Source organism: Artemia franciscana, chromosome 6, assembly GCF_032884065.1.
Source record: "Artemia franciscana chromosome 6, ASM3288406v1, whole genome shotgun sequence".
Classification (NCBI taxonomy): Eukaryota; Metazoa; Arthropoda; class Branchiopoda; order Anostraca; family Artemiidae; genus Artemia; species Artemia franciscana.
Genome location: NC_088868.1, coordinates 36,974,501 through 37,000,511, shown reverse-complemented (window position 1 = coordinate 37,000,511; position 26,011 = coordinate 36,974,501). Strand labels below are relative to the sequence as shown.

At 34.2% G+C, this 26,011-nt stretch overlaps 1 protein-coding gene across 10 annotated transcripts in view; it reads right to left on the bottom strand.

The window, feature by feature from the left end:
- LOC136028378 (septin-7-like) overlaps positions 1-26,011 on the bottom strand; it is a 201,454-nt gene that overhangs the window by 19,109 nt on the left and 156,334 nt on the right. For 7 of the 10 annotated variants that reach the window (XM_065706185.1, XM_065706184.1, XM_065706177.1 and 4 more), the window contains 3 exons: positions 18,486-18,530; positions 15,024-15,189; positions 1,403-1,538 (listed from right to left, as the gene is read on the bottom strand). In XM_065706185.1, coding sequence (XP_065562257.1) covers positions 1,403-1,538; positions 15,024-15,189; positions 18,486-18,530 — 347 coding nt within the window. The remainder of the gene's footprint in view (positions 1-1,402; positions 1,539-15,023; positions 15,190-18,485; positions 18,531-26,011) is intronic. The other 3 variants (XM_065706182.1, XM_065706178.1, XM_065706181.1) reach the window with 1 other exon arrangement.

Genomic DNA, 26,011 nt, shown 5'->3' with positions numbered 1-26,011 from the left:
TCGTTCCTTAGAAGGTGGCCAAAGCAGCAGCTTCAAACAGCTACATATAGAAAAGTCCACCACTGCCAGGGTCTTAAATACAACCATTGCCGTGGTCTTAAATACCACCACTGCCAGGCCCTTAAATACCACCACTACCAGGGTCTGCTTCAAATTTAAACTACCGTAATAGATTTGAAATCGCTATTTTTGGCAATCAGAATGCAACAATCAAAACGGGCAATCAAAACTTGAAATAAAATAGAAAGAAAATGAATACTAAGGGCTTAATTGAAAGTTTTGCCAATTATCATGTATTTTAATAACAAATATTATGATATTACTTAGAATCAGAATTAACATAATACCAAAAGTTCCTGCAGCATTATCACACTGTTTTTCAACTCAAAAATCATCTTCTTCTTGAGACGGGGGGGAGTTATTCATTTCTTTGGTCTTCCTCTGGATGCCCCCTCTGACGATAGGTACAAAGAAAAAGTTTTTTTCTTTAACTATACCCACTTCATCCTTTGGAGGACTGCATATTTACGTAAAGAAAGCGATAGAGAAAGAACGATAAGAATAAAAACAGATTTTCAGGAAATGGTTATCGAAAGCCCCCCCCCCCTCCCAAAAAAAGGTTGATCATAAAAAATCCACATGTGTTAAAAAGATAAAAACAATCAATTAAGAAAGACAATTAAGAAAGCACACAAGTGCCGCTAAACACATTTGAAAGATTTTCAAATTAAGTCTTCAAACTATTAAGCCCCCCCCCCTTCCTAAATGCATTCAATGTTGAGCGGCAGACAAACACCCGACAATGGCATGATTTCACATCAGGGACAAATCTCTAAAATAAATTTTAATACATTTCCTTTTTTAAACTTTTACAAGCCAGCCTCTTTGATGCGGGTAGAGATGGAAGAGGGGGTGGTGGCTCCTGAGACACTCATGTTTCTCGAAACTTAATGCAATGCATTAGAGCTAAATAGCCCATAGTAAAGCAGAAATGAAAAGTACAAAATAGAAATATGCTCAAGTAATAATAGTATTAATTAATAGTATAGAATGGATATATGATGGAATATAGTATTTAATGAAGTGAGCAATACAGGATGGAAATATAATAGAAATAAAAAACATAATGGTCATGACAATATAACTATAGAACAAAATAGATGGAATAATAAAGAAATATTGGAAGTATAGAGATATAATGAATTCAATAGTAGAAAGTGGAAATATAATGGAATTATAGAGTAAATGAATGGAAAAACTTGGAATAAATATGTTTTATAGACGCATCCTTGTATAAAGTGCAAAATCGTAAGTTAGACCATCCTTAGGGAGGGGGGGGGAGGACATAATTAATATACAAAGCTATCTTAATTTGATAAAGATTTATAAAGCAAAAACTTACATCCACCTCAGTATCCTTCAGCTTTTGAGTTTTTTCTTTGACTTTCATTTCAAACACTTGCTCCATTTCAGATTCCATTTTCTTTATTTTACTTTCATGCTCTCTTCTTTCCTCTTCCATTTGAGCCAATGGATTCCTGCAAAGTGCAAATTTAGCATTAACATAACTAAAAACAATTTACACGTGATACTATACCGTTTACAAAGCCTGTGATTCAACTTTGGACACTTTTATATAGAGAATTGAGATCAAATCCCGACCTCCGTTCACATTTGAACACAGAGAGGAGGATAAGGGGGAATCTTTCCTGTAGATCAGATTCAAAAATCTAGGAAGTTTTTCGGTTCAAATCTGACATTTTGACATTTCTAAGCCATCAGCTTATGTATATAAGCATTCGGCTATATTATATATATATATATATATATATATATATATATATATATATATATATATATATATATATATATATATATATATATATATATATATATATATATATATATTTATATATATATATATATATATATATATATATATATATATATATATATATATATATATATATATATATATATATATATATATATATATATATATATATATATATATATATATATATATTATATATATATGAATATATATATATATATATATATATATATATATATATATATATATATATATATATATATATATATATATATATATATATATATATATATATATATATATATATATATATATATATATATATATATATATATATATATCCGCAAGGCAAAACCACCATTGCGTAGTTGAATATTTCTAAAATAGGCAGATTTCAAAATTCGGTAGCCAGACTAAAGTCGCACTTTCAATATTGAGGACTCGTTCTAGCACCTAAGAAAAGAGTAGAGCAGTTGATTTTTCTAATTGATTACAATTGTTTTTCAATAAATTCATCGACGCGTTACATAAATAAAAACAAAATTTGAGTTGAATATAAATTAAACTTAGGTTAAAACCATGAATATTTTAGAACTATTAATGCTCAATTCATAGACATTTCTTCGAGGAAAAATGAATATTCATCCCATAAGCTCAAACCTTAATTGCTTTTATGTAATCCTTATAAAAGCCTTTTTGTAAGGGATGTTGAAAGGGATTACAAATCTTTATTGTATTCCCTTTTTTGTAACCTTTTTTTTTGTCTTTTTCCACTTTGTAGTCTTACCCAGCCTAAATCAATACTCAAGAAAGGGATTAAAATTATTTGTTTTATACAACCTAGTAAACAAGTAAAAACCTGCTCATAGACGACAAGATATGCTGTTGGCAGGGGCGTAGCACTAGTATTTATATCGGAAGGAGGGGGGCAAGAGGGGTCCATATTCGGATAGTCAAGGGATATTGACTTACTTGACTTAAGTCTCCTGCCGGGCACTGCTCGGCGTAGAGAATGACGTCTGCCTCCTCCATCTACTTCGGTCCGTGGCGAGTATTTGGAGGAGAATTGAGAAGGGGGGCATCCTCCTCCTCAATATCTATTTTAAACACTATTCAACCCACTTCTTTCTGATGAATTTATATTCTATGTACTCTCGTGGCTAGACAGCTGTAAAACGTGCATATTTGTTTTCCTCACAATTTGACAATAAAAAGGGAGATGCCAGATTGTGAGCAAAAAGGTTTGTCAGATAGAAAAAATCATTCTACATATCGGACGCAGGGTTGCCAATAGTGATGCCAATTAATGTAAATGTAGGGAGCCAAGGATTTTTTCAGTTTCTTTATGATGGCATAAAAAAGGTGTTTTTATATATCTAGGGGGATTCTTTTTCAATTTGTTATAATGAAACACAAAACAAAAAGTTTTTAACAAAAAAAGTGTAAAATATGACCTTTGAGCACGACAATAAAGATTTAGTAATGACAGTGTTCTAGAAAACCTATTCCCTGGGACAAGGGCAATACTTAGTGAATTTAAATACCCTTAATTAAAATATCAAACAAAAATTCAGTCAGAAGTTTTTAGGGGATTTTTGGCTCACCGAGTGCTACACCTACAAAATAGAAATTAGCATTTCGGCCAAGGCCGCATCGAGGGGGGAGGGGTACAAGAATTGAGTCCCTCTGAAGCTTCTATTCAACTCATAAAAAACGTAAAAGAATGCATAAAAATACATTTTTGATGCGTTTTTTATTTTTTGTTGTAACCCCCGCCCCAGACGAAAATCCTGGATGGACTCTAAATTTTAGCTAGTTAATTAGTCAGTGTTTATTTTTATGTAAATTGTGATTTTATATTAATGCTTGTCCACTGACTGGTTGAGGCACGTATGGAGAAAGGACCTTGAGACTTGATTTCTAAATTGACAACACTAAATTATTTTTTCAATTATTTCAAGCAGACAACATTCAACAATTATTTTAAATTCTTCTAAGTTGATAACGCTTTTCACTCCTAAAAATTTTAAACTTTATCAATATCTTGATTCCTTTTTGTTTCATTTTTTTGGCGATGGCTACTATCAACAACTACATAACTGTATATGGTGTTTTTTTTAATCAAAAGTTGAATTTCCGATTTTTTTTTCTAATTTTTAACTTATTTATGGTTTTGTGAAGTTTCCACTTGACTAAATCAAGAAATCAAATTTATTTTCACTGCCCTTGGTACTGAAACAAAAACCCGGGCAAACTAAAATGCACAAACATCTTTAGGATTTTCTATAGGTGGCGTTAGATGGTGATGATTTTCTCCTTGAAAATCTTCTTGTATCCTTCCCTCTTAAGCCAAATTGAGTTACAAATTTTTAAATCATTTAATTTTTAATATAATTCAAATATACATATTTCATTACAATAAGTAAGTAATTATTGTAATTAAAATATACTTAAATATTTAATAACATTTTAAATATTTTAAACAATCTGAATTTTTAAACAATCCGATTTCCTTTTCACTCTGTTTTTACTTTAAAATATAAATTCACATATAAGCATGGACAAGGATATATATAAAAATATACACTCCAACACTAAAATATATTTACCCTGCTTTTTATTCGCAAGAGACATAAAAATTTGTCAAGCAACAACAATTAGATTCACAATTACTTCAAGGGGGGTGGGGGTCAGATTTGAAGCTTTGATGCTTAACGGTCCAAGTATTTTTATTGCTCCATTTTTGCGAGATTTTCGAGGATAGTGGAAACACTGAACAGAACGTATTTTTGCAAAAATTTTCGCACTCTCAAAATACTGAACTCTAAGCTAATATTCTTAGGAGTCATCTAACAGTTTATAAGAGGTCACGGAATCCACATTTTTTGTGAATCACGGCAGCTCGGAATCACGTTTTTGTGAATAGGCAGCGCAGCAGCAGATTGGAAATGACACTTAAGACGATAAATCGCATCAGTAGAATATTAGTTAAAAATATTGTTTAACTCAGTGATAATTTATAGCACCCCCTACCACTGTGCACCCTAGACCCAGGTTTAATGGTCCTATTGATAAATCCTGGTCTGGATGGGGGATGCACAAACCAAGGTTTAGTGGTCCTATTAATAAACCCTGGTCTGGCTGGGGATATTAGACATGAACAAATTAGGTAATTTCCTTAAATGCACCTCAAAATCTATTTAACATAATTTATCCATCATGTAAAAAAATGAAGCCATATTTCACACAAGAGAAGCCATATACCATATCTGTATTACCAAGGAAGCCATATTGCACATACGATAATCAAGCCATATCATGTTTGCAGCAGTAGCTGTGACCTAGTAAATAGCGAACAACCGAATCACCGTACAACCGTATGTACGGCGTACACCGTACACCGTACAACCGAACAACCGTAATCGAAAGCTTAACAACATGTTCTTCAAAAGAACTTATAGCAAGGAAAATTTTACATTTAAAAGCGATTCAGGAATGATGAATATTATAGAGGTTTATCTTAATAGTGAAAGTTTATTGCAAAAACAAATCATTTTTAAATTTTGAAACAGCTTGAAAGTTCTAGACAAATGTAGCAGATCAGAATGTGAAGTTCACCGGAATCACCGTAGAATCATTGTGGTTCATTGGAATCACCGTGGTCGAAAATCCTGAACAGGAGGTTTTGAACTCCCATTTTGAAAACCAAGGTAAATCGTTTTGTCTGCATAGACAGCAGTCATCTGCCTTTTTTTCCATAACTTTTTTATTCCGTCAAGGCTATTTTAAGGTACAATTTTTGGTACTTAAGTTATTTTACTTTCTAACATATGAAAACATTTCAGAAACCTATTAGTTTGCAAATAAAGAGCTGCTTGTATCTAACGACATTTAATTTACAGCACTCAAACAATATTTAAAATATAATGAAACAAAGTCATATAATAATAAGTAACTATTTATGAAAATTATAAAGAAATACATGATCTTGACCAACAGACCTAAAAATACTTTTTTCTTTAGACTGAGAAGTCGATGCTTTCCAATATACACGGACGCGAGCACTGCCTTAAATTATGCTTCTTTTAATTCATAGTTATCCATAATTAATAATTTATTTTTAACCCAGTACAAGCAACAAGAAAAGTGGAGTAATGAATTTTAAAAAGAAAAGAGAGAAAAAAAGAGATTAGAAAAAGAATAAACAAAAACAAACAAATTAAGACCAAAATAAAATAAACACAACGAAATTAAGACCAAAATAAAACAAAAACAAAAAACTAGAACAAAAACATAAGACCACCAAATGACAACTTTCTGACATTCCGAGAGTCTGTTTTTTTTTATTATTATTATTTTTTTGTTACCAATGAATGGCTATGCCTTTCTTATTTGTTGTTTTTGTCAGTTTATCCAGTTTTTTTGTTTTTGTACTATTTTGATGATTTTTTTTCATGGTTTTATGACTCCCAAATACGAATTCTGTTCTTCGGGGCTCGTGATAGTCATTTTTTGAAATTAAATATCTTATCTTTCTATCTTATCTAAATGGCTGAAACAGCAGATTTGGACAGCTTCTCATGTAGCGGGCCAATTTTGATATTATAACTGCAGCATTAAAATTAAATAAAAAATTAACTAAAAAACTTTTTTTCAACTGAAAGTAAGAAGCAACATTAAAACTTCGAAAGAACAGAAATTATTACTTATGAGAGGTGAACAAATAAAGTAAAAACCTCAAATATCGAAAACACGCTGAGTAGAGAGCTCAGATATCTTTTTTTTAGGAAAGTATTTTTTTTACTTTTCTGTTTTCTGTATATACCTTCTGTATTTCCAATTTTTATTATTGTATTAAAATTCTTTAACTAGGTAAAAAAGCAAAAATATGGAAGAATTATTTTAAATGTGGTCTAAGATACACATTTAATACACATATATTTATATGTTTATATATGTTTATAAAAATATATGTTTTTAGTTCCCTCTACTTTCAAACAATTTGACATCCAAACACACTTAAGTAATCAGATTAATCCAGAAGCAAAAGGCTGCCTACATTAAAAAATATTCAATATAGGATATCCGAAAATGTTTAAATAGGATTTTTATTTAAAGTATTAATCTGTAAATTTAATTTCATAGACAAATATTTAATATAGAATATTTAATAGTTCAATAAATAGAATATAATTCTTATGGTTATCATTCACATTTTTGAGGATAACTCAAGTGTTTTGAATTATCCCAACCAGAGATAAATACACCCCTTAGGGTGCTATGAAAAATTTCCAAAGGCAACTTTAGAAAGGATGACCATGCGATTACCCTAAGTTTAATGAGGGTTAATTAATAAATATATACCTTTTTTAAACGGGACACAAGATCGTGTTTTAAGAATTTGAAGGGATGCAGATCTGGACAAAGGTTGGAAATCCATATGCAAGACGATTCTTTTCAAAAGTCCCAGGCTCTTTACAAAATATTTAACTCTCCATAACACAAAACAAACTCATATCTAGCTACAAAAGCGTAGTTTTTTCAAAGATAGGGGCAGTTTTTGGATCATTAATGCTAGAGGAGAGACTCCTAAAAAGGGAAAAAAGTACCCCTAAAGGTGAAAGAATGATTTAGTAGGGAAAATTTTAGAAAGGATTCTCATGCAATTACCTTCCATTGTATGAGATAAATATTATTCGATCAAAAAAACATGAAGGTTTTTACTAAAAGGGAGTAAAATGTCATTTTAGAAGAATTCAAATAGGTTCAGACCTGGAAAATGGTCGGAAGTCCATGTACCAGACGACCCTTTTTGCATGCCCCAGGCTCCTTTCTGACTATTTTACTCCCAGGACTCAAGCAAACTCTTATATAGCTACAAAACTGCAGTTCTTTCTAAGATAGGAACAGTTTTTGGATCATTAATGCTTGAGGAGAGCCTACCAAAAAGGGACAAAAGTACCCCTAAAGGTGAAAGAATGATTTACTGGGGAAAATTTTAGAAAGGATTCTCATGCGATTACCTTCCACTGAATGATATAAATATTATTTGATCAAAAACCATGAAGGCTTTTGCTAAAAGGGGGTAAAATATCATTTTAGAAGAATCCAAATAGGTTGAGATCTCGAAAAAGGTCGGAAGCCCATGTACCAGACGACCCTTTTCACATGCACCAGCCTCCTTTCTGACTATTTTACTCCCAGGACTCAAAACAAACTCTTATATAGCTACAAAACTGCAGTTCTTTCTAAGATAGGAACAGTTTTTGGATCATTAATGCTTGAGGAGAGCCTACCAAAAAGGGACAAAAGTACCCCTAAAGGTGAAAGAATGATTTACTGGGGAAAATTTTAGAAAGGATTCTCATGCGATTACCTTCCACTGAATGATATAAATATTATTTGATCAAAAACCATGAAGGCTTTTACTAAAAGGGGGTAATATATCATTTTAGAAGAATCCAAATAGGTTGAGACCTGGAAAAAGGTCGGAAGCCCATGTACCAGACGACCCTTTTCACATGCACCAGGCTCCTTTCAAATTATTTGACTCCCCTTGACTCAAAACAAACTCTTATCTATCCACGAAAGCTTGATTATTATAAAGGCGAAAACGTCTCTCGAATGATTAATCCTGAACAATGGGCTCCCAACAAGGGATAAATGCACCCCTAAAGGTGCTAATAAGGATTATTTTATCAAAAACAATGTAGCCTTTTTTTTTAAACCGGGTGAAAGATCATATTAGAAGAATTCGAAGGAATGCAGACTTGGACAAAGGTTGAAAGCCCATATGCAAAACGACTTTTTAAAAGACCTAGGCTCTTTTCACCCCTTAAGGTGCTAATAAGGATTATTTTATCAAAAAAAAAAATGTAGCCTTTCTTTTAAACGGGGTGATAGATCATGTTCAAAGAATTCGAAGGGATGCAGACTTGGACAAAGGTTGAGAGCCCATTTGCAAAACGACTTTTTAATAGACCTAGGCTCTTTTCAAATTATTCGACTTCCAATAATTAAAAACACCTATTACCTATGTATGTATGTTTCAACATGAAAAAACAAATTGTTACTTTGTTTGAAAGAACATAGGTAACAAGTTGTTACCTATGTATATATGTTTCAAAGATGAGTACAATTTTCAAATTATTAATGATAAATGAAGGGCTACCAATCACGGATAAACCCCCCCCTTCTATGGCATAGGAATTTATAGGGGTAATTTTAGAATAAGGATTATTGATAAAAATCAAACAATCCTTTTTAGAGTAGGTGCAAGACTGTATTAGAAGAACTCGAAGGGGTGGAGACCTGGAGAAAGGTTGGGGGCTAATTTGCAAAAACAATCAGGAAATTAAATTACCATAAAAGATCAAAATACTTACACAGACTTGACATTAAATAATTACGATTTTAGTTACGGCACTTAGTTTGCTGTTATAGAAATGTTATACTATGAAATGCTGTTATAGAGAAAACAAATGAGTCCGTGTTGGTTTTTTTGTTTTTTTCAAGGCTTTTTTTAATAGCTAGAACTTCGAGCAGTTTTATTAATGAACTCAATAAGCATTAACAGAAGTTACTATTACTAATAGAGAAACAGAAAATAATGAAAAGTACGAAGCTCGAAGTACGACTTTTTGTGTAAAAAAAAAAGAAAAAAAGTTTTTCGAAGTAGTTCACTTACCAAACAATAATTAGCGGGTTCATTATCCTGAGTGTGCATAAACTGAATAAATTATACTTATTAATACATTTTTTGGGGGCCAACTCAAATGATAAGATGATACTTATTTTAAAAAGACTATCAAAAGCTCAAATAGAGCAAATTTGCTACTTATTTAAAAAAAGGGTACAACAAAATATCTAATTAAAAACAAATACGTCACTAAAAATGAATAACTAATTAAAAATGAAATACGTCATGCACAAATTGGTCAATAAAATTATAACAATTTTTTTGTCAAAATGAAAATAAACTGAAAAAAAAATACAAAAATAGCGTGCCCGAAATTTACAAAAATAAACTTTATAGAATGAATGGTTAAATTAAACGAAAAGGGAGAAAATTCACTTATTCAACACTTCCATTATATAAGGATATCATATGTAACGGGTCCGATTCCCTTACTGTATATAATAAATTAATTTTATTAACAAAAAAGATAAGACAAACCAGATAAAAAAAAAGGTTGCAGAAAAAAAAAATCAAATTAAATAATTAAATAAGGCAAATAAGGCAATAAAAAGGCAAATTACAGTGACAATTACATAATTGTGCTTGTCCCCTTTATATGGGGATTAACTGGAACATTTTCTGAGTAATTGTCAAATTTTGAATAATTAGGTATAGTTTTTTTGAGGGGATGTACCACTGATCCCAAATATTTTTGAGGCTTGCAGACAGCTACACAAACAGCAAGTAGTGACAATTAGAGCAAAAAAGTCTTGAACCTATATAGTATGTTTTAAGAAAGGTTTTAACAGGAAGATTTTTAAGTTACTAATTACTTAATTAATCGACAGCTTAATCTATTAATTTATTTATATAATTACACCAATTGCAGCTTATTAAGCCCTGACATACAATAATAAAATAACTAATTTTATAGGCTTCAATACGCGCTATTGAAGACAATTCGATAATTGCGATTGCCAACTTTAACTTTGACGTAAAAATATTTCGGCCGTCACCCATCCTTGGTGCAGGGAGAACAATTAAAAATAGAAGTCTGAGAATTAAAAAAAGACAAAAATAAAAAAGAACAAATCTTAGAAATGACAACCAAAACAGAAGAGGGACGGAAATAAGGCAACTGGATTTCGTATCTGTTAGTATCTGTGTCTGTATCTTAGTATCTTATATTATGTTATATTATCTTATATTATCTTATATTATGTTTCCTACCTTATATTATGTTTCCTATCTTATATTATGTTAGTATCCGTATCTTCGTATCTGTGCTTGAGAGTAGGCGTCTTCTATTTTAGTTGTTGTTTGTAACCTTTGACTTATATTGTACTGTGGACTTTTATCTTTATTTTTCATCTATCTTTTATTCTTTTTTCTGCACTAAGGACGGTTCAGCGATTTTCCCGGGGGAAATATTTACATTTTTTTTTCCCTGGGTATGACTCAGGGCCATATCAAGGATATTTATATGTTTCTTTCTTTCTTTGGACCAATTTACAAGTTTTTGAAATAATCCGAGGGAGGGGAATATATGACCCAAGTAACCCCCTCTCATCCTGGTGAATTATTCAGGACTACATTATGAAGCATTGTAAGGACAATCTCAAAAACGAAGGCTTTGGATAAATGCCAAAACCCTCTCCTTCCAAAGAGCATATATCACCACTATCCAACGTCGGTACGACTCAATAGAGCTGTAGAAACTAATTTTTGAGAATTTTTATTTGGCAAGCAATTTAGTAAGTACAAAACATAAAAGTAAAAATAAAATACTTCAAAATTTGTTAAATATATGTTATTATAGCAACTACATGGATTCAATTACAATAAATTATAAAATTTAACTTTAATAAAAATATGCGAAATGCATTATTTTTGACAATAAAAAAAAAGTCCATAATAAAAATATAAGAAATTTATTATTTTTGACAATAAAAAAAAGTACCAAGGACAGTGGAAATTGAATCTAATTGTTAGAACTAGTTAAATAAAAATTTACATAACCATAAATATCGAGAGAAACACAGAAAAGTGGTAATTCAGTTTTTACTGAAAAGACCTTCATAAGGGCAACATATTCAAAAAATAGGAACGTGGAGGGAAAAGTTAGCAAAAATGTCTCTTGTTAAAAGATTTAGTTGTCGTTGGGAATCAAAAAAGTGTAAATGTGTGAGTTTTCACGGGTGAGATTTAACTAATTTAACTAATTAAACTAAATCATTGTAAAATTTAACAAATTAGTTTTCTTATTTATTTACACGATTCAACGTGGTAACACTGACAAAAATGTGATGCTGTCCTAAAAACTTAAGAATTTTGAAACAAACAAAGGAAAAATCTCAGAAAATCGCGGTTTTTAGGTACAAAAAGACCCAGAAGGGTTTTATTTTGATATCCTTGGTACTTTAGGCTAAAAATTAAAACATAAAAATTTAACTGGAATATCTAGTGCACTTTAGACGTTGGAAGCAAGACTATCACCCCTATTCTTTTTTCGAAGAAAAAAAAATTGAGGACGCCTTTATGACAAAATTCCACAAATATTTCGTTACCTATCCTTCCAAATGAAGCCCTCACACTGGCCCGGAAACTGTCCTTGCAGAACTCCATATTACTATTCATATTAAAAATTCATCTCAACATTCCTTCAAAGTTTCACATTAGCACCCAAATCGTTTTTGGAGACCCATGGTCAAACTTGCCCCCCTTTCTCAATAAAAAATACCTTATATGTTAACAAGAGGTAACTTTCAGAAATTACAGCCATTACCCCCAGGGCTGGGAAGGGGTACATCCACTCGAAGGCAGTTATTTAACCTTTTGACTATTTGGAACAAAGTCAATATCTCAAGATTTTCATTAGATGTATTTGAGAAAAAAGCAGCATTGGAGAGGGGCTTGCCCTCCGATCCTCTGTTTACCCCTTTTATTTATAACAACAGGTTTTGTTTACAATCTTATTATTCTATGGAATATACTATAAAGGAAAAAAGAAAAAAAGGAAGAAGTTTGGCGAAGAATGAGAGTTCGAACTTTATTCTGCAAAATGTATGAGGATTTATTATGCGGGTTGGAGGAAGTGGGCAAAAATTGAAAAAGAGAATTATCCGGGCGATTTGTTAGAAATTATTTTATTTTATAAACGATAAATTATTTTTACCCAGGGTTCCCGGACTAAAAACAAGAACTAAGAGCTCATATGGCACTTGTGACGAGGCCGGAAGGGCCAAGAGCCAAGAGCTCATATGGTATGAGCTCTAGCAAAACTCTAAGAATCAATAGATTGATTTAAAAGGAAAATCAGAGGCTTAATACCGGTCGGAATCTAAAATAAGAGCTCTGAGACAGGAGGTCCTTCTAAATATGAAAATTCATTAAGATCTGATCACCCCACTCGTAAGTTACAAATACCTCGTTTTTCTAATTTTTCCTCTCCCTTCAGCCCCCAAATGGTCGAACCGGGAAAAAAAATTTATCAAGTTAATGTGTGCAGGTCCCTAACACGCCTACCAATTTTCATTGTCCTAGCACGCCCAGAAGCACCAAACTCGCCAAAGCATTGGACCCCCCTAACTCCCCCAAAGAGAGCAGATCAAGTCCAGTTACGTCAACCACATATCTAAGACATTTGCTTAGTCTACTCACCAAGTTTCATCCTAATCTCTCCACTCTAAGCGTTTTCCAAGATTTCCGGTTTGCCCCTCCAACTCCCCCCAATGTCACCAGATGTGGTCAGGATTTAAAATAAGAGCTCTGAGACATGGGTTCCTTCTAAATATCAAATTTCATTAAGATCTGGTCAGCCGTTCTGAAGTTAAAAACACCAAAATTTTTCTAATTTTTCCGAATTAACACCCCCCCCCCAACTCCCCCAAAGAGATCGGATCCATTCCAATTATGCCAATCCCGTATTTGAAACTTGTGCTTATTCTTCCCATCAAGTTTCATCCCGATCTCTCCACTCTAAGCATTTTCCAAGATTTCCGGTTTCCAAGATTTCTGTTTCCCCCTCCAGCCCTCTATGTCCCCGGATCCAATTCGAATTGAAAACGGAGCATCTGATATATAAAATCTTTCTATATATCAAGTTTCATTCAGGTCTGATCACCAATTCGTAAGATAAAGATACCTCAATTTTCACGTTTTCCAAGATTTCCGGTTTCCCCCTCCAACTTCCCCCAGTGTCATCGGGTCTGGTCGGGATTTAGAATCAGAACTCTGAAGCACAAGATCCTTATAAATATCAAATTTCATTAAAATGTGATCGTAAGTTCGTAAGTTATAAATACCTCATTTTTTCCAATTTTTCCGAGTTACCCCTCCCCCTCCAACTCCCCCAAAGAGAGCGGACCCGGTCCAGTTATATCAGCCTCCTATCTTGGACTTATGCTTATTCTTCCCATCAAGTTGCATCCTGATCTCCCCACTCTAAGCCTTTTCCAAGATTTTCGGTTCCTCTCGCCCAAACTCACCCCAATGACACTGGATCCGGTCGGGATTTAAAATAAGAGATCTGAGTTATGAGCTCCTTCTAAATGTGAAATTTCATTAAGATCCGATCACTCCTTCGTAAGTTAAAATACTTCATTTTTTCTAATTTTTTAGAATTAACCCTACCCCCCAACTCTCCTAAAGAGAGCGGATCCATTCTGGTGATGGCAATCAGGTATCTAGGACTTGCGCTTATTTTTACCACCAAGTTTCATATCGATCCCTTCACTCTAAGCGTTTTCCGAGATTTCTGTTTTCCTCCTCCAACTACCCCAATGTCACCGGATCCAGTCGGGATTTAGAATAGGACCTCTGAGACATGATATCCTTCTAAATATCAAAATTCAGTAAGATCCTATCACTTTTTCGTCAGTTAAAAATACATCATTTTTTCTAATTTTTTCCGAATTAACCGTCCCTTCACTACCCCCAGATGGTCGAATCGGGGAAACAACTATTTCTAATTTAATCTGGTCTGTTCCCTGATACGCCTGCCAAATTTCATTGTCCTAGCTTATCTGGAAGTGCCTAAACTAGCAAAACCGGGACAGACAGACAGACCGACAGAATTTGTGATCGCTATATGTCACTTGGTTAATAACAAGTGCCATAAAAAACAAAAAACAATAATCGAAGCTGGTCTGACATCTAGACCAAGGTCACATCCATCTGAAGTTGGAGGATCAAAGTCGGGTGCAATTTCTGCAGATGCTACTATTGACATCCGGAGAAGATGACGAAACCAAAGGAGGGTTCGAATAGCTAGTTGCCGAGAAAACAGAAAATCACCAATAAGCGATAGGAGGCTGGTATTTGACAAGAAGTCATACCATTCCAGTCTCTAACTTTTCCTGGAAACAAAAAACAATTTGACAATATTAGAGACATATTAGTTACGTCTCCTTGTATCAGTGACGTGTCATTGTGATGTCACACCGTTTTTGGTCAATCCTATTCAAGTACAGCGTTAATCCAGTGTTACTATCAAATCACAGATTTACTTACTTATTTGATACTTTTGCAGGTTTCCCATCAGTGTGAACGCCACCTAATTTCCTAGATCTGTAGTTCTCGTAATGAATGTTAGCCGTTACTTCTTTTAAATCCGACATATTGGTTCGTATCAGCATGTCCCGCAGTGGAATGAAATCACAGTGTTCCATATTCTCCACTAGAAAAATTAAAAAAAATTGTTTTATTAAAAAAAAAATTTAAAAAATTAAAAAATTATTTAAAAAAAAATTAATTTCGTCATTTGATTAAACAAACTGGAAAAATGCTAACGGATGTCGTAAAATTATTAATATATTAACAAATGGGAAAAAGTATTAATGAAGCCAAATGAGCAAAATTTATCCATTTAGTTAGAGTATTTAATAAGGATATTAACCGTTTACAAATTATTTTTTTTTTTGTGCGTTAAGACTTTTGACCTAGTTCTTTCATGGTGAAATTCCTTACAAAAAATCATTAATACCAAAAAAAAACTTTTAAAGGCCGGTTTGACTTACGCCACATTGAAAAGTACCTTCAAACACACTTCAAAAACAGCTCCATGTTCTATATAAAAAAGAAAAACTTAGTTATTTGATTAAACAAACAGAAAAAATGTTGAGGATACTATGAAATAATAATTTAGTAACAAATAAAAAAAGCAATTACTGAAGTTAAATGGACAAAATCTGCCCAATGTTCTTGACCTTGGTCGCTCATAATGGTATTCCATACACAAAAGCATAAATACTAAAAAGTTTCAGAAGCCGGTTTGACTAACTTCATAATGAAATTCACTTAAAATATTATAAACACAATATACATATTAAACAAAGCATAAACATATCTCGAAGCGGAATAAATTCACAATGTTCTATATTCTCCATAAGAAAAAAAATTTAGTCATTTGATTGAAGAAACTAGTAAAAATGCTACGGGTACTATGAAACCATAAAATAATAAAGATAAAAGCCATTTAAAAGCTAAACTAAGAAAGTTTTTAGAAGACTTTAAATCTCACTACTATCACTACCCACAACTCACCGCAGCACTGACCCGCCTAAGGTTAACACAATTACGCACGCTCCTCCTCTATGCCAATCTACTCGAAAGCTTCTCTCTTTACAGCCTCCCAGGAAGTTCCCATTTCCCTTAAATCTTTCTTCGTGATATCTCCCACCACAACCAAGGACGACATGCTTTTGTAATGATGACATGCGTGACATGTCATGTCATGCATGACATGTTCACGTTTTCCAAGAATTCCGGTTCCCCCTCCAACTCTTCCCAATGTCACCGGATCTGGTCGGGATTTAAAATAAGAGTTCTAAAGCACAAGATCCTTCTAAACATCAAATTTCACTAAGATCTGATCACCCGTTCGTAAGTTACAAATACCTCATTTTTTCTAATTTTTCCGAATTACTCCCCCCCCCCCAACTCCACCAAAGAGAGCATATCCGGTCCGGTTATGTCAGTCACGTATCTTGGACTTGTGCTTATTCTTCTCACCAAGTTTCATCCTGATCTCTCCGCTTTAAGCGTTTTCCAAGATTTCCGCCCCCCCTTCCCCCCAATAATACTGAATCCAGTCGAGATTTAAAATAAGATATCTAAGTTACGAGGTCTTTCTAAATATGATGTTTCATCAAGATCCAATCACTCCTTCGTAAGTTAAAAATACCTCATTTTTTCTAATTTTCAGAATCAACCCCCCCCCCCAATACCCCAAAGAAAACGGATCCGTTCTGGTATGTCAATCACGTATCTAGAACTTGTGCTTATTATTACCACCAAGTGTGATCCCGATCCCTCAACTCTAGGCGTTTTCTAGGATTTTAGGTCCCCCCCAACTCATCCCAATGTCACCGGATCCGGTCGGGATTTAAAATAACAGCTCTGAGACACGATATTCTTCCAAACATCAAATTTCATTAAGATCCGATCACTCTTTTGTAAGTTAAAAATGCCTCATTTTTTCTGATTTTTCAGAATTAACCCTCCCCTCCTACTCCCCCAAAGAGAGCAGATCCATTCCGGCTATGTCAATCACGTATCTAGGACTGCTTCTTATTTTTCCCACCAAATTTCATCCCAACCCCTCCACTCTAAGCGTTTTCCAAGATTTTAGGTCCCCCCCCAACTCCACCCAATGTCACCGGATCCGGTCGGGATTGAAAATAAGAGCTCTGAGATACGATATCCTTCCAAACATCAAATTTCGTTAAGATCCAATGACCCGTTCGTAAGTTAAAAATACTTCATTGTTTCTATTTTTTTCTGAATTAACCAGCCCCCACTCTCCCCCCCCTAGATGGTCAAATTGGGAAAAGACTATTTCTAATTTAATCTCGGGTCCCTGCTACGCCTGCCAAATTTCATCGTCCTAGCTTATCTGGAAGTGCCTAAACTAGCAAAACCGGGACAGACAGACAGACCGACCGACAGAATTTGCGATCGCTATGTCACTTGTTTGATACCAAGTGCCATAAAAAGGCTAAAAACGAACGGCACCAAACAACTTAAGAAAGCTTGACTTTTTCTTTGAAGGTGCAGCTGTCTTTGGAGATGAACAGATTGTCAATGTTTGAATTTTTCCGACGAAAAGCATTTTAAAATGTAGCTAATTACTTTGGTTCAACATGGCAACACTGACGAAAACGTGATAACACCTTAAAAACTACATAATTTTGAAACTAGCCAACGAAAATTCTAAGAATATCGTTGTTTTGAGGAATGAATAGACCTAGATAGGCCCAGGTGCCAAAGAACGTTTTCATTTTGATGTCTGGTACTTTAAAATCTCCAAACTTCCCTTAGTCAATGGCGTAATTTTGTCAAAATCCCTGGGGGGGAGGGAAAAGTTGGAGCCGATAGTCACAAGTCAAGCAAAAATGACAGTGAAAAACCAAAAATGAGCCATATAGTACGATAAAGGCAAAGATATACTAAAGAAAACAGACCCTTTCCCGTAGATCCTTGAATTATTTAGGCCTATCTTAGTTTTGACTTTGAAGCAGCTAAAGTTCAGCTAAGGGCAAACTGGACAAGAGAAGTCCCCCCTATCTCATAGGAAGTTAAGCCCCTGCCCTTAGTCTCGAGCCTTCTGACCGCATGCGAGCAAATTTTTCCACTACAAATTATTACCACTGCTGAATTTCTAATTAAGATTTCCCCAAAAGAACCATTTTGAGAGTCATTTTAAGCCAGAGCTGAGAGAGGTGAAGACCCCTTCACATTAAGACTACATCTAATGAACAACTAATGTTATTTTTCAACTTCTTCTTTTAAAGAAATTTTTAGTTTAAGCAAGAGAATTTACAAAATTTGATAGCAAATAAACATAAAGCATGGATTGGTGCAAAGCTAACAAAAACCTTGAAATCGTGCAAGATTGATTACTGAACGATTTGTTCACGAACTAACATAAAAACCAAACAGGATTCGTGCTTATTTAGTACTCATTAAGCCTACCTCGCAAGGATTTTGAGCTAGGCTCATTCCGATCCAAAAATTCAACTAAAAAGAAAGAAAATTTTGAATTGCGGATTTTACTGGCTAAAAAAATAGTAGAAATAGTTCAGGGTGTCAGACAGTATCCAGAAAGTGAAGAGTAACCGGTTTTGCCCCCTCCCACCCAAAGACAAAAAACACACACACAAATCTATTTCTCCGATTCGTTTAGTGTTTGTTATTGCGAAATATGTAAAAAAAAAATTCGGGGTAATTTTCTACAGGGAAGGGGAGATTTTCCACGGGAAAATTTTACGTGGGGAGGAAAGTTTCCGTTGGGAATGTTTCAAGGGAAATGTTTCACGGGGGGAGGGGACTTCCTGGTATGATTTTAAAAATGGTCAGAAATTAATTATATTAAAGAACAAACTATAGCCAATAGTAATGTCAGATCGAATCACAATGAAGCAATTTTTCATAAGAATGAGTCTCTTTTGCCCGATTTGTTTAAATGAACTGAAGGATCTTCTTCAGATTTCTGAATGTTAGCATGTATTTTGTGGTTATTGCATTAAGGAATGGCTACAAGTAAAAGCCTCATGTCCAATGGATCGAAATGCTGTAGTTATCAAATATTTGTAGCCTTTATATTCATATAGTGACGAGAGACCGACATCACCAATTACTGAATATCTCTTAGAATGCAACGGAATTCATTTTCACCCCAATAGAATTTGGAACAGGAGCTGCTCCTCTAGAAAACCATCAAAATGTACAGCCTTAGATTGTGCTGCTAGAAAAGGCAATTTGGAGATTTGTCAACTACTAGTTTCAAAGGGTGCCACTGTAGATGCCTTAGATTCGGACAATATGACAGCCTTATATGATGCTGTGGGAGAGAATCAAATACACGTGATTGAATATCTATTAGAGAAAGGGGCCGACCCAAATACAAAGAATCATAAGTGCAATACAGTCTTACATTTTGCTGCTTTGAAAAGCAATTTGGAGATTTGTCAACTACTAGTTTCGAAGGGTGCCACTGTAGATGCCTTGGATTCGGACAATATGACAGCCTTATATGATGCTGTGGGAGAGAATCAAATACACGTGATTGAATATCTATTAGAGAAACGGGCCGACCCAAATACAAAGGATCATAAGTGCAATACAGTCTTACATTTTGCTGCTTTGAAAAGCAATTTGGAGATAGGTCAACTACTAGTTTCAAAGGGTGCCACTGTAGATGCCTTAGATTCGGACAATATGACAGCCTTATATGATGCTGTGGGAGAGAATCAAATACACGTGATTGAATATCTATTAGAGAAAGGGGCCGACCCAACTACAAAGGATCATAGGTGCAATACAGTCTTACATTTTGCTGCTTTGAAAAGCAATTTGGAGATTTGTCAACTACTAGTTTCAAAGGGTGCCACTGTAGATGCCTTAGATTCGGACAATATGACAGCCTTATATGAGCTGTGGGAGAGAATCAAATACACGTGATTGAATATCTATTAGAGAAAGGGGCCGACCCAAATACAAAGGATCATAAGTGCAATACAGTCTTACATTTTGCTGCTTTGAAAAGCAATTTGGAGATTTGTCAACTACTAGTTTCAAAGGGTGCCACTGTAGATGCCTTAGATTCGGACAATATGACAGCCTTATATGATGCGGTGGGAGAGAATCAAATACACGTGATTGAATATCTATTAGAGAAAGGGGCCGACCCAAATACAAAGGATCATAAGTGCAATACAGTCTTACATTTTGCTGCTTTGAAAAGCAATTTGGAGATTTGTCAACTACTAGTTTCAAAGGGTGCCACTGTAGATGCCTTAGATTCGGACAATATGACAGCCTTATATGATGCTGTGGGAGAGAATCAAATACACGTGATTGAATATCTATTAGAGAAAGGGGCCGACCCAAATACAAAGGATCATAAGTGCAATACAGTCTTACATTTTGCTGCTTTGAAAAGCAATTTGGAGATTTGTCAACTACTAGTTTCAAAGGGTGCCACTGTAGATGCCTTAGATTCGGACAATATGACAGCCTTATATGATGCTGTGGGAGAGAATCAAATACACGTGATTGAATATCTATTAGAGAAAGGGGCAGACCCAAATACAAAGGATCATAAGTGCAATACAGTCTTACATTTTGCTGCTTTGAAAAGCAGTTTGGAGATTTGCCAACTACTAGTTTCAAAGGGTGCCACTGTAGATGCCTTAGATTCGGACAATATGACAGCCTTATATGATGCTGTGGTAGAGAATCAAATACACGTGATTGAATATCTATTAGAGAAAGAAGCCGACCCAAATGCAAAGGATCATAAGTGCAATACAGTCTTACATTTTGCTGCTTTGAAAAGCAATTTGGAGATTTGTCAACTACTAGTTTCAAAGGGTGCCACTAAAGATCTCTTAAATTTGGACAACAAAACAGCCTTATTTTACGCAGCGAATCAAATGCATATGAAAGAATTTCTATTAGAGAAAGGGGCCAACCCAAATGCAAAGAATCATAAGTGCATAAGTAACAGCCAATTTAACAAAATTTAGTTAATTTAACTAAATTAGAAATGTAATAATTTTTAAAATAGAATCAATTTTGACAAAAAAAAAACCTGCTTTTCGTGTACAATCTTGATGAATGACTATACATTCGGATAAGTTATAACCATATATGGCGTCATAAGTGAATGCAATGTTTTTACACGCTTATCTTTCGACAAGATAATAATATAAGAAATACATAAAAGAATGAATTTCTCACAAAAAAACGTCCCTCTGCAATGCCTCGCGTCTCATGTCCCCTCTGCAATGCCTCGCTCTTTACGCTAAAGTTTGACTCTGTCACAACTCTACTTTTTAGAACAATAAAAAATACTTTAGCGTAAAGCGAACATTGCGGAGGGGACAACCTCTTTCATATACGGAGTAATTTCTATTCGTTTTAAGTTTTCATGTCGCTTCTTACTTGCAGTTAAAAAAAAGCTTCCTTTTTTTTATTTAATTTCTGAACGTTTTTGAATTAATACATGTTTTGATTTTGGCTCACCGCACATAAATAATTAAATAGAAATTTGCAAATTTTTTTTCACTAAATGGCTTTCTCAGTTTTGATTGGATTGATTTTGATAAAAAAAAAGGGGATAGGGGAGGAGGCATAGCTGCCCTCCAATTTTTGTTTACTTACAAATGCAACTAGATTTTTTTATTTTTTATACGAACGTTTTTGTTAGTAATAAACATACGTACCTTACGATTTAACTTACGTAAGGAACTTCTATATTTGTGTATTTTATTACGTATATGAGGGGTCTGCCCCCTCACAACTCTCTCTCTCTCTCTCTCTCTCTCCTCTCTCTCTCTCTCTCTCTCTTCTCTCTCTCTCTCCTCTCTCTCTTCTCTCTCTCTCTCTCTCTCTTCTCTCTCTCTCTCTCTCTCTCTCTCTCACTCTCTCTCTCTCTCTCTCACTCTCTCTCTCTCTCTCTCTCTCTCTCTCTCTCTCTCTCCTCTCTCTCTCTCTCTCTCTCTCTCTCTCACTCTCCTCTCTCTCTCTCTCTCTCTCTCTCTCTCTCTCTCTCCTCTCCTTCTCTCTCTCTCTCTCTCTCTCTCTCTCTCCCTCTCTCTCTCTCTCTCTCTCTCTCTCTCTCTCTCTCTCTATCTTTCTTCTTTAAAAGAATTCAGGACTGTAGTGGAACTTCTCTCCTCTTTGGAAAAATTCAGAATGGAAGTGTAACTTTTTTCTCATCTTTGAGAAGATTTAGAACTGAAGTGACCTTTTGTCTCTTCTTTGGGAACTCAGAACCGAAACTAAGCTTAATAATTAATAATTATTTTATTAAATAATTTATATTTCTATAAAAATATAAATTAATAATTTAACGTTTATTATCAATTAATAATATTTGTAATTTTAGTTTTATTCAAACAAAATACAGTGAACAGGTGGCAGTAATTTAAAAAAAAAGTTGAATATAAAATCTTAATTATTTTAGTCTGAAATTTTAATTTTAATTTTGAGTTTTTACTTTTGAATTGTAGTTTCTTTCGCTTTCCTTTTCTTATAGTGTTTTTCTAACACTTTTATGTATATGTGATTTGTTTTAGTTCGATTTTTCTTCTCGTGATAAAGCGTCTTTGGCTCTCGCCCAAGACGCTTTATAACGAGCTTCATCACGCTTTATCACGATATACTTCAATATTTCATCTTTAAATGTTCACTGTCTTACTAACAGTTTTCCCCGTTTCAATATTTTCATTTTAATGATAAATGGAACAAAAATGTTGTTTAATAAATTATTTATTATGTCTTAGAGCACTATGCTTCCTCAAAGGGTAGAAAAGCGTTTATGAGGGAGGAGGGTGGTATTGGAGGATTATTTGCGTCAGTAAAAAAGAAAAATGAGAAACTAAAACTATAAGAAAGTATTGACAAATGCTAAGGATTTGAGGGGAGTGGGCTCAACACGGAGTAACATGTCTGTGCCATAGGGTCAAGCTTCCAAGCACATATTTATTTTCATCGGTATTTTATTTCCATTTCTTAGGTTTTAGTCAGCCACCATTCATAAAGTTTTTGGAAGCAGGGGGATGGGATCCTCTGGACTGATATCACAGAAATGACCTATAAACATTCTCCCTCTTCTATCTATAGATCTATAGATTTTCTATAGATAATTTATAGATTTAAAATCTATGCTATAGATTTTAGTTAGTTGCTATCATTCTTACATTTCATTCTTATCATTCTTACATATAAGAGCCGTCCTGACCGAGTGGGTTGGTGCGGTGGATTCGGGATCCATTGTCTGAGAGGACGCGGGTTCGAATCCCAATGTACCCAATTCTTCAGTTTGGGACGGGTGTCAGTGGCGTGACTCTGTAGTCCAGAGTGTAGTGTAGTCCAGAGTGCTTAGTCCAGAGTCGACCCAGCTCTAAATGGGTACCAGGAGAAATCTGGGGAAGGTAAACAGGAAGGGTGTGCGAAAGCACAGGATGGCTGGCCCCCAACCCCCCATTGCACTTCCTGGCTGAAGGGCCAAGAAACAGAGATCAGCACCGCCGGTACGGACTGTAAAGTCTAATACCGTATCCTATACTTTTTCTTTTTTTATCATTCTTACAAGGAAAAAAAAACACATAATAATCAGCTAAAATTACGTACTTTTTATCACTGTGTAGCATTTTTATATTTGTCCCACTGTTTTAACTGTTAAAATCAACGAAAATCGACGAAAAGGATGAAATCTACTATCTATTGGCAACACCGCTAATGCACTGTTACCAGTAAATTAAATAGAAATGACTTTCATATTTTCATTTATTTTAATTAAAGGTTGAGGTTTTTGGGAATCAAACATAATCGATTTGATTTTCTGAAAGTAATTTTCTGACAGTCTGCCTAATGTATGCTAGTTTTTCGTTTTTATTTGTTTTTTAAGTAAGCAAAAATTTTCCTTTTAGCAAAGATGGTTCTTTGTCTTACGACCAACATATAATAGAAAAAATATTTATTATTATTTTGATATGAGTTTGCTATTGGCTTTAGAATTACTTGCTTACTTATTCATTTTTTGAAGGCGATCGGAGGTGTTCTCAAGTTCCCAAAATTTCGATACGTTTGGGTACTTGTCTGTTATAGCTAACCCAACGCTCCCGACCCCTGACAACCCAAACCCGAAACCCAAGTTCTGCATCCATTTGACACACTGTAGGACCAGTTCCTTTTAGCTTTCTAATCATTTCCAGTATTCTTAGGGTCAAAATTAAAACACGCTACTTTGTGCATTATGTGTGATTTCAAATATGTGTGCTCTACAATATTTACCTTTATTTTTACCAATTTACCAATATTTACCTTGACGGAATTGTTTTGACGGAAATGTCAACAGGAGATCGGTACCTGCGCAACGCAGACCATTGGTCAGCATGCGAAAAAGTTTTTTAGGTAAGCATTGTTTAGGTGTATGCAGGGCGTATCCAGGATTTTTTCCAGGGGGGGGGGGGGGTCAACAAAAAAAATCTAGGTTGTAGATTCGTTAATTGTTCAGGTTATCGGATAAAAACTTCTTTTTTTTCAACGAACTGTCATTTATAACACTTGTAAATTATCAAGAATGAGGGTGACCTTTTATTACTTGATGCTAAATTTAAACAGATTTATTTGCAGTCTCTATAGGCAAATTATAACAGGCTAGATCAGTATTTAAAACTTTCATCTCACAAATGTGTTTAATGTTACCATAACACCTTCTTTTTAGAATGCTAAAAAAAATTACAATAAAAAATATGGACCCCCCCCCCCCCCAGCCCCTGGAAAAAACTGCATAAACCATCCTACCTTCCACGATTCCCCACGGATATTTTCTTCCCCGAACTTTTCTTCCTTCAACTTCAAAAACGTGATTGGCTCCCACCACGGCAAAAGGAACACGCTCCCTCAATGGCTTCTGTACCTTATTGGCTTCTTCATCAATCATCTCTGGGGAAATCGTAAATCTTTATTTTGTTCTGGGCAATCTCGTTGAGTATCTAGAATCAGAAAAACTCTATTAGACCTAAGGTTAGACCCTAACATAGAAAGTGCTAGAATAAAAAGCTTTTTGATAGTCTCAATCAACTGGTCATCCAGAATTTTAGCTCAATAACTTTCGACCTTCTGCGACTGATACCTTTGTTATGTGCTTTAAGATGGCAGGTATATTTGTATATTTGAAATTAGGAAAAATTTATAAGACAAAAGGTAAGTCGGTAATGCTTTAAACAGATAGAGGCAAGAATATAAATAGGTAATAAAGAATCATAATAATAACAATAATAAACAACCAAGAGAGATAAAACTCTACAAAAAGAAAACTAAAACGAGACGACGGCCAGTAGAATTGAAAGACTAAAACAACGCGGATCTTAGCCAAAGGCCGAGAAGCGATATATATATATATATATATATATATATATATATATATATATATATATATATATATATACGAATTTTTTTTAGTGCAGTATCATATTTTCATCAATGTGGTCGCACTTAACCACGCAATAAGCAAAATTAATAATTTAAAGTTGACAGCACTTTTTGTCCGTAAAACTTCAAATATTAACAATCTGTTGATTCCTAAGGACAGGCTAGATCCTTCAGAGAAATCCAGGCCTTCTTAAGCATTGTCGGGTTAGGTTAGGGGGCCACACTTTTTAGTTTGTTTGTTTTTTTTTTGTTTTTTTTACTAGATTTTTATCCACATGCTTTCTTTTATTTGATGAAGGGCTGCTTCCAAAAGCGACACACCTACCTTTTTCATTAAAAATTAAATCCCTAAATCCCCTAATTTCGTAAAAAATATTTAACTGTGCATATCCAATTCAACAAGATTTGATTGCCACTGTTCTTACTGCTTTAATAAATCGTTTGGTTGCTGGTCATATCTAATTTTGAACTTTTTAGTAAAAAAAAAGTGTATTTGTTTTCTGTTTTTTAAATCCAAGTTCAACGTTTACCGACAGAGCAATCTGTCGATAACT